General features: G+C 39.6%; 2 protein-coding genes and 1 non-coding gene across 3 annotated transcripts; 1 reads left to right on the forward strand and 2 right to left on the reverse strand.

Annotated features, from left to right (window-relative positions):
* Positions 1-776: 776 nt before the first annotated feature.
* LOC126722365 (uncharacterized) lies at positions 777-3,299 on the reverse strand. The gene is made up of 5 exons (XM_050425531.1): positions 3,240-3,299; positions 2,065-2,244; positions 1,594-1,991; positions 1,349-1,504; positions 777-848 (listed from the first exon to the last, which is right to left on the reverse strand). The coding sequence occupies exons 3-5, from the start codon at positions 1,987-1,989 to the stop codon at positions 777-779; spliced, it is 624 nt and encodes a 207-aa protein (XP_050281488.1). The 5' UTR covers positions 1,990-1,991; positions 2,065-2,244; positions 3,240-3,299.
* Positions 3,300-8,333: 5,034 nt separating this feature from the next.
* Positions 8,334-10,556, forward strand: LOC126723266 (trihelix transcription factor ASIL2-like). The gene has a single exon (XM_050426593.1). It carries the CDS (start codon positions 9,048-9,050, stop codon positions 10,230-10,232), a length of 1,185 nt encoding a protein of 394 aa, XP_050282550.1. The 5' UTR covers positions 8,334-9,047; the 3' UTR covers positions 10,233-10,556.
* A 4,597-nt stretch (positions 10,557-15,153) lies between these two features.
* Positions 15,154-15,225, reverse strand: TRNAW-CCA (transfer RNA tryptophan (anticodon CCA)). Its single transcript has one exon. It is a non-coding gene; the product is annotated as a tRNA-Trp (tRNA).
* Between the last annotated feature and the right edge of the window lie 773 nt (positions 15,226-15,998).

The raw sequence follows: 15,998 nt of genomic DNA on the forward strand, positions 1-15,998 counted from the left end.
TCATCCCACCAGGATGATAATCTTAAGTCCACAAGATGGACGGATACAATATGAAGTCCACAAAGTGGACGGATCATCCTACAGGGATGATAACCTTAAGTCCACAAGATGGACGGATACAATATGAAGTCCACAAAGTGGACGGATCATCCTACAGGGATGATAACCTTAGTCCACAAGAGGGACGGATACAATATGAAGTCCAGAAAGTGGACAGATCATCCTATAGGGATGATAACCTTAAGTCCACAAGATGGACGGATGCAATATGAAGTCCACAAAGTGGACGGATCATCCTACCGGGATGATAACCTTAAGTCCACAAGATGGACGGATACAATATGAGGTCCACAAGATGGACGGATCATCCCACAGGGGCGATCACCTAAGTCCACAAGGTGGACGGATCACCCTACACGGATGAATACCTTAAGTCCACATAGTGGACGGATCACTAAGGTGATTGAACTTGAGTCCACAAGGTGGACGGATCACTAAGGTGATGAAATTAGTGCACAAAGTGGACAGATCACTAAGATGTTGAAAAAATAGACGAGCGTGCTCGCAAAGTGGACGGAAGTTAACTACGTTAAAATTTTTTACAAGTCCATCAAATACGCGATATATTTGAAATTGATGTACAACGCCACAAAATGGACGGTTCTACTAATAAACCTCTCAAAACAGACGGAAAAGGAAAATTCTAAACGATGTAAATGCTCAATCAACACAAGATAATAAGTCTACAATGCGGACGGATTGTCACAGAAATATTCTCACAAAAAATCCTTCCTCAAGAAGGGAGACGGAGCTTTAGACAAAATACCAAACAATTGTAAAAAGCATATCTGAACATTAAGCAAAAAGCCCCCAAAGGCAAATGTTTAATACAATTAAAAAGGACGGATTGTCTTAAAAACTGAATAAAAAAAAGAAGGACGGATTGTTCACAAAATAAAGTACATATGCATCAATCTTTCTTTTCTTCAGTAACCGGGACATCCTTCGACGGGGCGGAATCTCCGTCTCCTTGAGCAGCACCGTCGCCAAAAAGGTCCTCCGTATTTTCTGAGGCGACGGGGAGGGCAGAAGTCTGGGCTTAATCTTCAAGTTTGACCATCGTCAAATCCAGCTCTGGATAAGCCTTCTTGACTTGACGGAGAGAGTCATCAAAGCCTTGAAGGAAGGAGTCCGACAGCTCGCCCAAACAGGTTTCCGAGCATCGATACTCCTCGACGGCTGCCTCTTTCGCCTGACGGATCTCAACTTTGAGTTGTTTGATCTCCGCCTCTTTATTCTCTATGGCCGTCAGCGCAGTGGCCGTCTTCTCCTCCAGCTCCTTCCTCACCTTCTCAGAAAGCTCCAGCTTCCTCTCCATCTTGGACCTCCATTGATGGAGTTGTCCGAGCTCTTCCTCCGTCTGCTCTGCCTTTGCGCGAACCCGGTCCAAGGCATTCTCACGGTTGAGACACCGGTCCAGTAGACCCTTCATCATGACCAAGGACTGCGAGTAGAAAAGAGACCGTCACATAATGTAACTAAAAAAAAAAAGAGAAAAAAGAAAAGTATAAAAACTTATTTGACATAGCCAACCTGAGCGACGGCAAAGAGGCCCGTCTCCCCCATGGCCTCCGTCGAATGGTTTCCCAGATCTTCGTAGTCTTCTGCCGTGATGATGGACGACAGCTTCTCCAATGCATACTTGGAGTCGTCGCGGAGAAGGGAAGGAGGTCTCTCTTGCTTACCCTCTGGGGCCGTCATCAGTCCTTTACCCGTCCCCTTCTTAGCTGGAGTGACGGTCTTGATACCCTCAGCCATTAAACCAACCACAGGTTCAAGTGAGACCTTTGGTTGCTTGAATGGACGGTCAGATTTTGATGTTGGTTTCCTCTTAGGTGCTGAAGCCGACACCTTAGGAACCACCTCGCCGGATTCCCTCTTCTTGACGGCTTGGGATTTGATCAGAGCTCTCCTTTTTGCGTCCTCCATCTCTGCAAATAATGACGGATGAAATTAAAACAAAATAAAGCTAAGTAAATGGCAAAGTAAAGTCGACGGGCTTACGTTTATGAACGCGCTCGTCGTATCTTATTGCTTCTTGGGTGGGCTCAGGACCGTCGCAGTACCAATGTATGGTCCTCGGATTCACCAACTTAGCCCAAGTCCTTTCCTCCGGCGTAGTCTTCTTGCAAACCTTTTCAAGAAAGCTAAACTCCTCGAGGCTGACTTGAGGGCGCCGTCTACCTGCAAAGAAAAATGATCAAGATATACACATATAACTGGACGGATGTGAAAGGCAGTACGAAATTTAGACGGAGGCATACGTGTCTGATTTATAACTGCCCAAGTTGTGTCGACGGGCATGTAATCTGTCTCCCCTGGATGGTTCATCCATCTGTCACCCTCCAGGAAGAAGTACCGACTCTTCCAGTCTCTATTTGAGTCTGGGGTCTCAAAGATCACCTTCAACAAGGGGCTCCGACTGGCAAAACTGTACATCCCCCTTGATCCCGAGATCTCGTCTGGACGGTAACAGTGAAGAAATTCACGGACTGTCAACTTCCTTTCCCCGTTTGACATTGCACCGTAAAGAATCTCTATGGCTATGAAGACCCTCCAGGCGTTAGGGGATATCTGGGTGACGGACAACCCCAGATACTGCAAGAGTTCCCTATGAAGTGTAGAAAGCGGGAATCGAAGTCCAGCCTTCAATGCCTGCTCGTACACTCCTACACCGTCTACCCCTTCGTAATAACACTTCTCCGACCCATATGGTAGACGGATGGAGACATAGTCTGGGATTTGGAAGTTGGTCCTGAAGGTGCTGAAATGTTTCTCCCTGATGACGGATGTAAACCTATGCACAGTCCACTCTGGCAACATGATGAACTGCCTTAGTCCATCAGCGCCTACGACGGACTCCAGTGGTTGATCCCCGTCATCATCGGAACCCTCTACTTCGACTATCTCCACATCCTCATTTGTTGAGGACGAAGAGGAGGCAGACGGACTCCTATCTTCGCCGGGGCTCTCTTGGTCTTTATGACCGGACGGGTATACATCCTCGTATTCCGTCCCATCACGAACCACCGACTGGTTACTTGACGCACTAGACATTTCCTACAGTTGACAATAAAACCTAAGACCGACGGGTTTGAAAGTGTTGACGGGTATGGAAAGCCTAACAACAATGCATGGACGAAAATGTAACTTGACTATAGTAAAATAGAAGCACTTACCGAACTTAGCAGAGGATAGGTGACGGTTGGTGTAATCAGCAAGTATTCGTCCTCGACGGATTGCACTGATGAGGTTGACGGCTTTGCTCTGACAGGGTTGACGACTTCGCTCTGACAAGTGTTTTCTGAGTGAAAATTGAAAAATGAAAGAGTAAGGCGCCTTATATATATATAGGAAGTGCACGGAAGACGAAGCGACGCTTCGGTCCTATACAACGACCATTCAGAGAGTGACACGTGGCATGCTTAATAAATGCTGACAACCTGTCAGTACGTACCAACAGATTTGTACCCGCCATGTATCCGTCAACTTGATGATTCTTCCTTTGACGGGTTGATCCAGCTGGGACCGTCGTTATATTTTGCATGAATCCGTCATAGCCATATGTAAGGACCGTCACCCCACTGATCCTTTGACCTTAAAGGTGACGGATCATTTGGGTGAAGGGGGCAACTGAAGATGATAAAATATTGGGCATGATGGGCTTACCTTAATGGGCCTGACGGATTGGGTCTCTTGGGCCTGCGTAAGTATGGTCCCAGCTTTGAAGGCCCATCACTACTGACGCAGCAAGGGCCCATGGTCCGGTAATGAGAATCCTTGCTCACCACGTTTGGAAGAATTGGGAATAGAGTCCCACATTGAAAAGATGTGGGAACCAAAAAGGGAAAGTCAACCCCTTATCACTATAAAAGGCGTAATACCCACAGAAATCGAGGTATGCTTTTATGAACCCTCTCTAACGCACTAAGTAAAACAAAGGAATTCTAACTTGACCGTCGGAGAGCCTTCGGCCGGCACCACACCGGTGCTTCTCTGAAGGATTCTTTTGTTTGTTTCGTCGTGCAGGTTCGATTCGAGTCGCGAGTACGGTGTGACCCATTGGTGACGGTTTTCGACGACATCACTATTGATTCTAGATCTTCTGTTCTCTACTGACGAAATACCACTTGAAGGGTTAAGCATTGCTTGGTATGTCACTGTCGCTATGAGAAACATTTTGGCTTTCCATTGATGATTCTTTAATTTCTTTTGTTAATTCTGTCCAAATGTTTGATAGACGAGAAGGTTCTCAATATCTTTTATGATTTCGGTATGTCCAGCCAATGATGATATGTGTAGCTGTAGACAGTTCTCAACTTAGTTCAGCACAATTTGGTCAAGTAAAAGCGGGCCTTCAACTAGTAATGAGTGAAATACAATCATGTCATTGTGAGAAGCCGCTTTAATAATCTTGGATCCATCCTTGTATAAAAATATATGTCAGACTATAAGAGCTAGCTTTTGGTTTTTACAACATTAATTGGATTGGAGAATTATTTTATAGTTTATAAGATGCCCGCTTATCGCGTTTCTTAGGAAATTTTGCGGTGATCGAAGCAATAGAGTATAGTAGGAAAGTTTTAAAGAAAGGGATTAATTGCAGTAACTTATTATCTTCTATTAGAGCCACGTCAAATATCAGGGTCAAATAAAAAATAAAAATAAATTTGAGAAATCAATAAAATAAAATAAAAATGTGTGTATATATATATATATATATATATATAAACTTACACTAACACTAACCTCATCACACACGCTTTGCGCGTGCAATGAGGCTTTTATTTTTTTAGTTTAGTGTTATAATTTTTCACTCATTCTAATTTGAGATTTACATTTTTTTTTCCATAAAAATTGTGCATTTAAGGCTACTAATATAGATAGAATAGTCATAAGGTTAGCTATAAAAATGAACAAATCCACACATGTTTATATGATTTCAATGTTATTTCGATGTTCATTTTTTGTAGCTAACCTTATGACCCTTCTAGCTATATTAGTAGTCTTAAATGCACAATTTTTGTGGAAAAAATGTAAATATTAAATTAGAATGAGTTAAAAATTATAACACTAAACCAAAAAAAAAAAAACCTCATTACACGCGCAAAGCGCATGTGATAAGGCTAGTATATTGAAAGGTAGTCTCCTTCTTATTAAACATCTTCTATATAAATTTTTTTTTTGTCTAAATTAAACACCCTCTATATAAATTTCTGTCTCTAAATTTAACTCACGTGTTTCTTACTTTTTATCAAACAAAAAAATGTACATCTGCAATTGACTTCTATATCATGAAGCAAGGGATAATTTTGCCTTAGTAGACAACATGTACATGCATCTTCAAGAGCAACATACTTATTCCGTACTCACTACACACTCGCTAAATTAAAATATTATTCCATGCCTCAAATTCTTTTAGCTGAACCTATGTACAATGTTTTTGTCAGCACTACCACCTCCATCTCCCTGGAATCTCCCTCACCAGTCACCACCATACTACTGGGGAAAAAGAACCACAATCAGATATAGAATTTCCTGAAGGGGAAATAAATCAAATATAACATTAGGATAATGAATTATTATAATGAATAAATTCATTATAAATTCTTTTGTAGACACCCCCCATAAGTAAGTTGATCCCTATAAAACGTGTATAGCCTTAGATGTCTTCACCAAAAAAAAAAAAAAAATGTATAGCCTTAGGTGAAGGATCCTTACGCTACAAATTAATATGACTACAGTGAATTAGTAATTTCATAATAATTTTTTAATATTTTCTGATTAAAAAAAAAATTAAAGATTAAAAAAAAAATTTTAAAAAAAAACTCGTTGCCAAGTGAAAATTCAACAAAATTTGGCCATTCAAGTCAAAAAGCTAATTGGGCATATAAAAAATATAAATGAAAATTACATAAAATCATGGTAAAAAATTTTAATAAAATTTGTAATATTTACGAAAGTGTTTTTCAAAATAGATTTGCCAGGTCTATAGATTAAGATGCATGGTTCAACAGCTTATTGAATTCGGTTTCAAAAAGAAGAATTTTTAACCAAAGATTTCAACATCTAAAATTAAATCCAATCGACATTGGTCTAAACTACTAATAACACAGTACAACTTTCTATGTTTGATTAATACTCCCTTGAAGACCAAAAAAGAAAAAGAAAAAAAAGGCTCTAAAGAATTCATCAAGAAAATTGGGCGTTACTCACATATTTGAACCTCCATTCTTGAACAATTTTTTATTGCTACACTTGTTAAGGGCTTCCACTACAAACAACTACTCTATTTGCATGTTTTTGTTTTGCTTTGGTTCGGGCAGCACAATCACCAAAATGTGAAAATAGCTCTGGAAATAGGCTTTTGCTTAAGAGACTCATGGTGGTTGGAAACATTTAGATTGGTGTGATAACTGATAAGCATAACCAATTAAACGTGTTATGTTAGAGGGAAGTTTATGTTTTGGAGTGGGAGAATAATTAAACGTGTTTGTGTGGTTGTTTGTTTTTTGTTTTTTTTAAATGAAAAATATCAAACTTGGGTTGCCACTTGCCAATATGGATAATAGTGCGTTTTGAATTCTACAATGGATTTGTGTGACCTATTTTCAAGGGTGAGGAATGGAGCAATTATCTGGGGAGCCTTTTTTTTTTTTTTTTTTTTTAATCATTGAATTATTAAATTTAAATTGTAATCAAATATGTATATATCTTTTTTTTCTTTTTTTTGGGATAAACTTGAGGATGTTAAAAATAAAAAATAAAAAATTGATTTGAAGATAAACGTGAGGATGATTTTTTTTTTTTTAAGGAAAAAAAAAAAAAAAAAAAAAGAACCAACAACAACAACAACAACAAACGTATAGTTGCTTTGAAGAAGTGGGTTAATGGGAAAGTGATCCTATTTTGTAGGAAATGTTTTAGGTGAGAGTTAGAGATATATTTTTACATTGTTGTCCTCAAGTTTTGCCCCTACTTAAAAGTAGGTTTAGGGGTATTTCGGAACAAAAAAAATCCGATCCAAACAGAGAAGCCCTTAAATAGTAGTATATATATATAGTTGTGTGAGGAAGAGAGATATACGTAGAATTGGGTGTCTTTATTTGCAGTGACTGTTTAAAGTGTTTAAGAACACAACTTTTTCTCAAAACTGAAAATATCACCCAAACAACATTTCTTGTTTTTATCTTCTTGAAAAATCGTTATCAAATATAGGAACAAAACACAAATCATGTCAAATTTGTTGGTTGAAAACTGGTTTCAAATTCAAATTTAAGAAATTAGTAAAGTTTTGAAAACAAATAACAAAAATCCAGTGACCAAACAGGTCGTTATCTATCGATCATAGGTTTTGAAAAATAGTTGGTAAGCATCTAGCCCTTTTTGTCCAAAATTGTGTCAAGTGGGGGTGTCCAACCCACCCAACCTACTACCACCCAATCCAACTACTTTGGCAGTCGGACGCGAGTCTCGACCTTCAAAAACCCAACATCGGCAAGCCAGTTGCAGTCTCATACACCAAAACCTATGAAACCCAACTTGATTGAAAAACATTAAGTCCAACGATTTTAAGCTTTTCAACAACTTCTTCAACTAGATGTGATGGATTTCAACAAATAAAACAACTAGATCCGGTAGAAATATACCAGATTCGACGAGTTCTCCACACGATTTAGCGAAAATCTCTTCGAATTTAATGAGATCTCTACCAAATTTGGCTAGATATCACCAAATCTTAGACAGATCTAGCGAGATCTAGCCAGATTTGAAGAGATTTTGCCAACTTTCGATGATTTCTGGTGGTTTTTGGCTTCACCTGAGAGTTACCTGAACCACCCAACCCAATAGTCTTAGGGGTCAAATGCAGGTCTAAAATTCCCCACCCAATTTGATTGGATCGGTTGCGGGTTAAGCACAAATCCATAAAACCAAGCCATGGACAGCCCTAGTGCCAAGTGTTTACTTATTTGGGCTTGTCTTGCAATATACACAGGCCCAATGCTTATCTGCACCCCTTGTACTTTTTATTCTCAAAGCCCATGAGATGAGATGAGACAGAGACGGTTCGGCTCACACAACTCATTCAAAGTCACAACTAAAAAACTCTAAAAAGTTGGTTCATAACTGTGAAAAGCCGCTATAACTATGGGTAAACAGGCTTGGAAATCTGGCTAATTTTAGCTTAGCTAAGCTGGCTACCCCCACGTGAGAATTTCACTCAATTTTTATCTATTGGAAGGGAACACGCAACCAACGCAAGAAAGACCCTCAAGTTGCTCTCACTTTGTCTCAAAACTCATTCTCTCTCTCTCTTTCTCTCTCTGTGTCCAATAAATACAAACTCCCCCACTAATAGAGATAGTACCACCATCTCTTGTCCCCCCAGTCAAACCAAACAAAACTCGAAACAAAGAGCCACCACCACATCACCCACACCCACAACACCCACAACCACAACAACAACAACTCAACAAAGCCCACAACATCAATCAAACCAAAAACCCAAAAAAAAAAAAAAAAAAAAAAAAAAATGACAACCCAAAATATTTACAACCCCGCCACTCAACCACAAACCCCAAAGTCAGAACCACCCCCACCCTACTCACACCCACACTCCCACACGCTCACGCTCACACGCCCCCACACACCCACCCACCCACCCTAGACGGTGGGTAACACTAACATCACACACACGTTAAAACATGACGAATTGATGGCGATAATAATGGCCCCAAAGTCAGACACCTCTGTTTGTGCTTGTGTGGACCTACTACCCTTCCTCTGCCAACCACTTCCCACACCCTATCACAACCCCCCCCTGGCGCACGTTAGCCCTCCACCTAAGCGGTGGCCTCCCTTCCTTCTTTTCTATACATCTCATAACCAGCCGCACACCCCTCCTTCCTCAACCCCCCATTATGTCTCATTCTCTCTCTTGCTACTTTACGCCTCCTCTCTTATCCTTCACCCACTGAACAAACCTCATGGCTGCTGCTGCTGCTGCTGCTTCTTCCTCTTCTCCCGTCGAGGTCACCGCCACCACCCCACCGCCGATCCCCTCCAGCCCACCCACCGCCGTGCCTCTCTCTCTCCCGCTCCCTCTGCCCGCTCCGCCCACGGCCCAGATCCAGGCCCAGACCCAGACCCCGACCCAGACTCCGATCCAGGCCCAGCCCCAGGCCCAACCCCAGCCCTCCACCGCCTCGCGGCGCCTGCCGCCGCCTTGCTGGTCGCACGACGAGACGGTCGCGCTGATCGACTCGTATCGCGAGAAATGGTACTCGCTCCGGCGCGGGAATCTGAAGGCGACTCACTGGCAGGAGGTGGCGGATTCGGTCGCTCGTCGCTGCTCCGCCGCGTCTCCTCCCAAGACCGCCGTGCAGTGCCGTCACAAGATGGAGAAGCTGAGGAAGCGGTACCGCACGGAGCTGCAGAGGGCGAGATCCATGCCCGTTTCGAGGTTTATCTCCTCCTGGGTCCATTTCAAGCGCATGGACGCCATGGAGAAAGGTCCTTCGGCTAAGCCTCGAGTCAACGACTCCGATAGCGACGAAAACGACAACAACAACGACGAAGGGCTCGACGTTGAGAACGACGAAGAGGAAGATCAAGATTTGTACGAAGAGTTCAAGAATGGAGGGTCGAACATGAGGCACATGAGTAAATTTTACAGAAATAATGGAATCGGCGGAAGTGGCGGCGGAGGCGGTGGCGGCGGTGGTGGTGGTGGTAGTGGTGGAGGAAGTGGCTTTCGTATTCGGATTCCGAGTGGTGTGAGCGTAGCGCATCTCGGATCGAAGTTTTATCCGAAAGTTGAGCCGAAATTCAATTCAAACCCTAACCCTAGCTCTAGTTCTGGTGTGAATTTTGGGGCTAGGGTTATGAGGGAGTGTAACACGACGGTGAGGTCGGGTTTGGGGAAGAGAGAGAGGGAGAGGGACCCGGTGGCCGAGATGGTTTCGGCTATAAAGGTATTGGGAGATGGGTTTGTGAGAGTGGAGCAGATGAAGATGGAGATGGCTAGGGAGATTGAAGGGATGAGGATGGAGATGGAGATGAAGCGGACCGAGATGATTCTCGAGTCCCAGCAGAGGATTGTTGAGGCCTTTGCCAAGGCGGTATCGGAGAAGAAGAAGAAGCCGAAGAGAATTCCCTCACCGGAGTCTTAGGTGTTGGCAAATTCGGTTTTCCTTTGTGGGGGGGTCTTTGTTATTAATCCCCCTATCCTATGAAAGGGTCTATTGTTGTGTAGTTTGAGAGGTGGCAGAGTTGGGAGCTTTGCTTAGTTCAAGAGGCCAAATGGGTATTAGTCTTTGTGACTCGATTATTATGTGAGTTTGCTTAGGGTTTTTTTTTTTTTTTTTAGTTTTCATGTTTAATTTGGTTCCATGCCGCCAGAGATAGTAGAATGTGGAAATTTGTGTAGTTGTAGCTTTGATTTTCAGTGAATGTAGTAGCTTTATTTTCGATAATCATTAATAGTGTTTACTCTTTGTGTTTTTTGATTCAATGTTTCATTTGGTTCCACATGCCACTAGAGATGGTAGAATGTGGAAATTTGTGTAGTTCTAGCTTTGATTTTCAGTGAATGGAGTAGCTTTATTTTCGATAATCATTAATAGTGTTTACTCTTGTGTTTTTTGATTCAAAGCTTTGGCAATGCTATTTCTGATTGTTATGCATAAGATCCTAGGAGTGCTAACTATAATTGAATTGGGTTTTATGTTTTGTTTTAATGCTTAATGCGGTATGGTGAAAACGGTGGCTCTCAAAAGTAGGAGGCCAGATGGTAATTGATAGAAGTATGAATCTGTCTAAACTCTACTTGAAGATGTAGAAACTCATAGAAACATGCATACTCTTATGTAATGCTATGGTTTAGATGTTTCATTGATACGATACTAGAAGAAGCTGTAAGGGTTTCATATTCTTAATACATGAGAAAAGGTACTTGGATTTTACCTATGAACATAGTTTAGTTCCTGCTTATCTTAGTACTGCAGGATGTTCCTTTTGGTATCCAATATGGTGTTTGTGTGGTAGAAAGAAGTGTTTATCCTAATGCCAGAGGTTATGTTATCTTCTCAATTGATAGAGGTTAGATGCCATCTTTGTTTCATTTGGTGAAGATCGTCTGTTCACTAAAACGCCTTCTGGACTTTGGAATTCCAGTTAGGTTTCTGTCATTGCTTTCTATAATGCTGGGACCTAAATTTGAATGTTAATTTTAGTGGGTACAAAACTAGTTAGGCCCCAGAGAACTAATTTATCATGGCTGGAACTACATGCCTGATTCACAGGAAGCTGTAAATCTTTAGTCTTGGCAGTAGCTTACTACTCACAAGTTAGAACTATGACTTTGGTTGGGATGATAATGTTTGGTATCTTGTTAAAGCATGTATCCATCTAAAGTTGGCTCCTGCTGCTGCATAATGACATTATCTCAAAAATCTTCATCGGCACTTGATGAGCTTCAGATCTCTCCAGTACACTGATGATGAGTGAGACATTACAATCTCTATTTCTAGGTAATTCCTTCATTCAGGACCACAACATGGAGTATGTATGAGCTAGAAAATTAGTATGGTCCTGTCCAGGACTAAGATGTGGGTTGCAGGATTTTTATCCTTACCCATGATTACTTTGACAAGTATGAAAAATGATTATCACCTCATTAGAAAATTTCATACTGTCTTTTTCCATGGTCAACCAATGTGGTGTTTACATTGTTATATTCTTCATTCACTCAATAAGTGATCACAAATGACTTAAAAGTATGAACACAAGTCCCACTTCTTTTTGTCCTCCTCATCCTTAGCTCTCTGGTCCCTTGTGTAAGTGTTGGGGCCAAATTCGTGTTTTTCCATTCAATTCATCAAAGCCGAAGTTGTGTAGAAAGGTCAAGTGTAATATTCTCAACCTTCTTTTTTTATTTTTAAATAATTTTTTTTTTTTAATATTAAAAGTCAGAAAGCACGGAGTTCAAAAGCTTGAATCATTAATTGGTATTTCAGAAAGCCTACGATCCTGCCCTCTTTATCTTATCTTATTTATATATGTTTTTAAAATAAAAATGCACAGCTCGTTATTCTGGGTATATTCTTGCATTTATTAATGAAGTCAGTGAAATGCATTGATTTCAGAGGAATAGGACAAGTAGGAAACTATCATGTATGAATCGGTGGAGATTCTGACTTTTGGAATCATGTGAGTGTGATGATTTGTAGCGGAACTTACGTATGAATTTACTTTTGGATTTTATTGATAACAACCATTATCTGCCCATCAAAAAATAAATAAGAACCATCATCATCTGCTTTTGCCAACTTTGTCGGCGATTACATTTCCTTAGGCTGGTCATTTCGTGGATGCGTGTAAACATAAAATTGGTATCACCCATAAAAGATGGTGTGACTTATCGGCAAGAGGCTCTTATTTAGTCCACCACGCCTGTAAGTCTAAAAGTTATGGGTTGAAGTAGCAAACCTCACTATTACTCGAGTGGTTTCACAACATGTATATCAGGATTTAAGTGGGCAGGAAAAGTGACTGCATGCATGAAGATCATTTTTTTTTTTTCAATTATATATTTATCTAAGAAAAATTGTCTAAACAATGGTAATTACACAAGATAACACATATATTATACACATAGGTTTTTAACTAAAGTTGTTAATTTTTAATTAAAGTCGTGACTTGAAGTCACAATTTCAATTAAAAAGCAATGTGTGTGTCTGGGGTGTGTCATGTGTGTTAGTGTGTGTGCAATAGTATTTTCCAATTGTCAATTGTTAATAACAATTGACAATTCGGAAAATACTATTTGGTCGAATGTTGATGTTTTCTATTGCACCTTATAGTACCCATCACCATCATGAAAAGTAAAACAAATCCATGGTATGAGATATGAGATACATGGGATACCGTGGATCAATACCTGTCTCCTTAAAGCTCAAAGGGAAGTTGGTTGTAACTTGTAACCATGAAACTTTGGCCGAGTAAAAATTTTCAAGGGGATGTGATTGATCACCAAATGTTGGAAGTTAAATTGATGTTAGCAGTCACTAGATTAATGACTAATATACTTAGAGTTATCCTATGTTTGGATGAAGGGAGATGAGGAGAGAGGTGTTTTAGTTACCTTCCTCTCTACTCTCCTCCCCACTCCCTCTGTTCCAAACATACTAAAGTTGGCACCTTATCTCAATAGTGGATAAAACCGAGGTTAAAAAATAAAAGAATAATTAATCAGTGATGATTGAGTTGTGCATTTCAAATGAGTCAACTTGCCTAATTAGAGAGTATTGTCTCATATGGCATCTAACCTCATATTGGCAAGCTTGACAAACACATGAGATGTGACCGAGTAATTCATAGAGTCGAATCAATCAAGACTTATAGAGACTCAACCAAAAAGAAAAAATTGAGACTCATGAAGAAAAAAGAGATTTAATTCCAGAGAAAAAAAACTGCATAGTTGACAAGGGATAACATTGATCTAAAGAATTCTTAGTGTGTTGGTAGGCAAATTTAAAGGGATAATCCTAGTAGAACACTTAACTAAAAGTCTCATTCAATTATATATGAAGAGGACTCTACATTGCATAAAAGCCACACTCATATTTTACAAATAATTCTCTAAAATTCATTGAGTTTACCACAAAAATAAAATAAAATAAAATAAACTCTCTAACTTAGGTATTGGAGAACCTACGGCCAACATCACATTGGTGCCCTCCAATAAGCTTTATCTTTCTTTTATAGGTGTCTGTGATCCAAATACTATGCTTGTACATCAACAATGAGAATTGAATGAATTGCCATGGTAGCTTGCAATTTTGAAAGTTTAAATGTCTAGCATCGTATAATAAAACATGTGTATTTAATCATTATCTTGTTAGAGGTATAATTGTCACTTGTAATAATTCAATATATAAAATTTTTCATTCTTGATAGTATCTTTTAATTTTCTTTTCAAAATTGTTGTAAATTTTCATGTTCATTTTGTAGAGGAGTTTTTTGTTGTACAGTTTTAACTTTTAACTGTGTAATCACATAATTAATAGAGAGAATTTTGACAAACTTGTATGTACATCTCAATTGGCACTCTGTGGGATATTCAAATTTTTCAAATCATTCTGTGTATCTATTATACTAAATTCTTCATCATTTTTCACATTTGATTGAGGTGACCCAAGGGCTCTACTTGATGCAGAGCTATCAAATCTAAAAAATGATGCCATAATACTAGATTATTACCTACTTATATACTTCTTAATCACACTATAAGTGATTTATCTCTCATAGTTATTGAGAGTCAAAGGCCACCAACTAGAAACACCTTATCGTCCTTTAGGCTGACTAAAGGCTAAAATGTCCAATAGCAAGTACAAGTACAGGCAGTATAAGTGCATCCAACTGTAAGAGCATTATTTTTAGTGTGTTTCCAAGTGCCTCTAATAGTAAGTGCAATATTCCTAGTGTTTTTCCAAGGGATCTGCAAAAGTTCCAAGTGAATTATTCTTATTGATCTGAAAAAGATCTCAAGTGGTTCCAAGTGCATCATGCACGTGAGTGAATGTACATAACACATTGCTCCAAACTGATGTGCTAGTTTTTACAGAAACTTAGAGAGCTAGAAAGTAGAAAACACTCTTAAGCCATTAACCATTTAACCTGCAAAACTTCTTCCCCATAAAATTTGCTCTCACTTGTTATAACTTATATGCAATCCTTTCTCAATTTCTATCTTTGTAAGATAGTTTAACCTGGGTTCAGTTGTTGTGACTAATGTTTGTGAAGCAAGCATTTATGTGAGATATTCCCTTCATATATCCATGTGAGGATAAAGAAAGAGAAGAATACTATTGGTCCAGTTTAGATGAAAGAAGACAAAAGGTAATTTTTTAAGAATAAAGTGTGATACACCCGAGGTTCTAAAGGAGTACCACCCTGTATGATATTGTGCTTGTTAGATTCTCAGTTCACCAATATTAAACTGAAAGAGGAACAATGTGTGGGCACCTACAAAAAAGTTAACCAAATATTGAACTGAAAGCTACAACAAAAAGGGTGAGGATGAAGGGGAATTGAACCCGACGTGAATCGAACACGCAACCTTCTGATCTGGAGTCAGACGCGCTACCATTGCGCCACGGATCCTCTTGTGATTATTGCTTACTAATATTCTATATAAACCTGGTTACTATATTTTCTAGATGCTAAGTAAAGCTTTCTACTTTTTCCTATCTCGTTTGGATAAAAAATAATAGTGAGGCATTTATCACTTATCAGTAGTTGGCACCATAATTTAGATACGACCCTCATGATTTTTATGTCTCCTTTATTCTATGCCTAGTTAAATTTTTTTTTTTTAATAAAATTCCATTTTATTTTGAAATTAAATATTTTTAGATATTAGTATGACAAGTAAAAATTTTCAAGCAAATCACCAAAACTGGTTGCTTAACCATCGGAGCCACTAGTGTTGGAGGTCCAATGATCGAACTACCGAAACCAGCAGCAAGAACAGTGGCTTTGACGATCGCTACCAAAGCGTGTTTCCGATGACTAGACTATCAACAGAATAACGACTTCAGCCACTAGATTGCTGGAGCCAGTTGCTAGAATGGCGTCTCTGTTCACCAAACTACCAACATCGATCACTGGACCACTAGAATCGATCGCCAAAGCAGTGGTTCTGAGCATCGGACCCTAGAACCAATTGCTGAAGCAATAGCTTCATCCATTGAAATGCCAGAACCAATCATCAAAACAACAATTCCAGCCATTAGACCGGTGACTTAGCCACTTGATGGGGTGAAGGAAGTCACTCTTTTTGTAAAATATTTTACCAAAATTTTAAATGTAAAACGTTTTACAACTTTTTATATGGATTTTATTGCACCGAAAAATATTTTACAAAATTTGACTAC

The sequence above is a fragment of the Quercus robur genome, chromosome 4 (genome assembly GCF_932294415.1).
Source record: "Quercus robur chromosome 4, dhQueRobu3.1, whole genome shotgun sequence".
Lineage (NCBI taxonomy): Eukaryota > Viridiplantae > Streptophyta > Magnoliopsida > Fagales > Fagaceae > Quercus > Quercus robur.

Excerpts from the sequence above, each read along its gene's own strand:
- LOC126722365 (XM_050425531.1), bottom strand. The coding sequence starts at position 1,989 with ATGGAGGACGCAAAAAGGAGAGCTCTGATCAAATCCCAAGCCGTCAAG. Across the intron at positions 1,505-1,593 it reads GCCTCTTTGCCGTCGCTCAG|TCCTTGGTCATGATGAAGGG; the intron begins GTTGGCTATGTC and ends TTCTACTCGCAG. Across the intron at positions 849-1,348 it reads AGCTGGAGCTTTCTGAGAAG|ATATGCTTTTTACAATTGTT; the intron begins GTGAGGAAGGAG and ends CTTAATGTTCAG.
- LOC126723266 (XM_050426593.1), top strand. The coding sequence starts at position 9,048 with ATGGCTGCTGCTGCTGCTGCTGCTTCTTCCTCTTCTCCCGTCGAGGTC.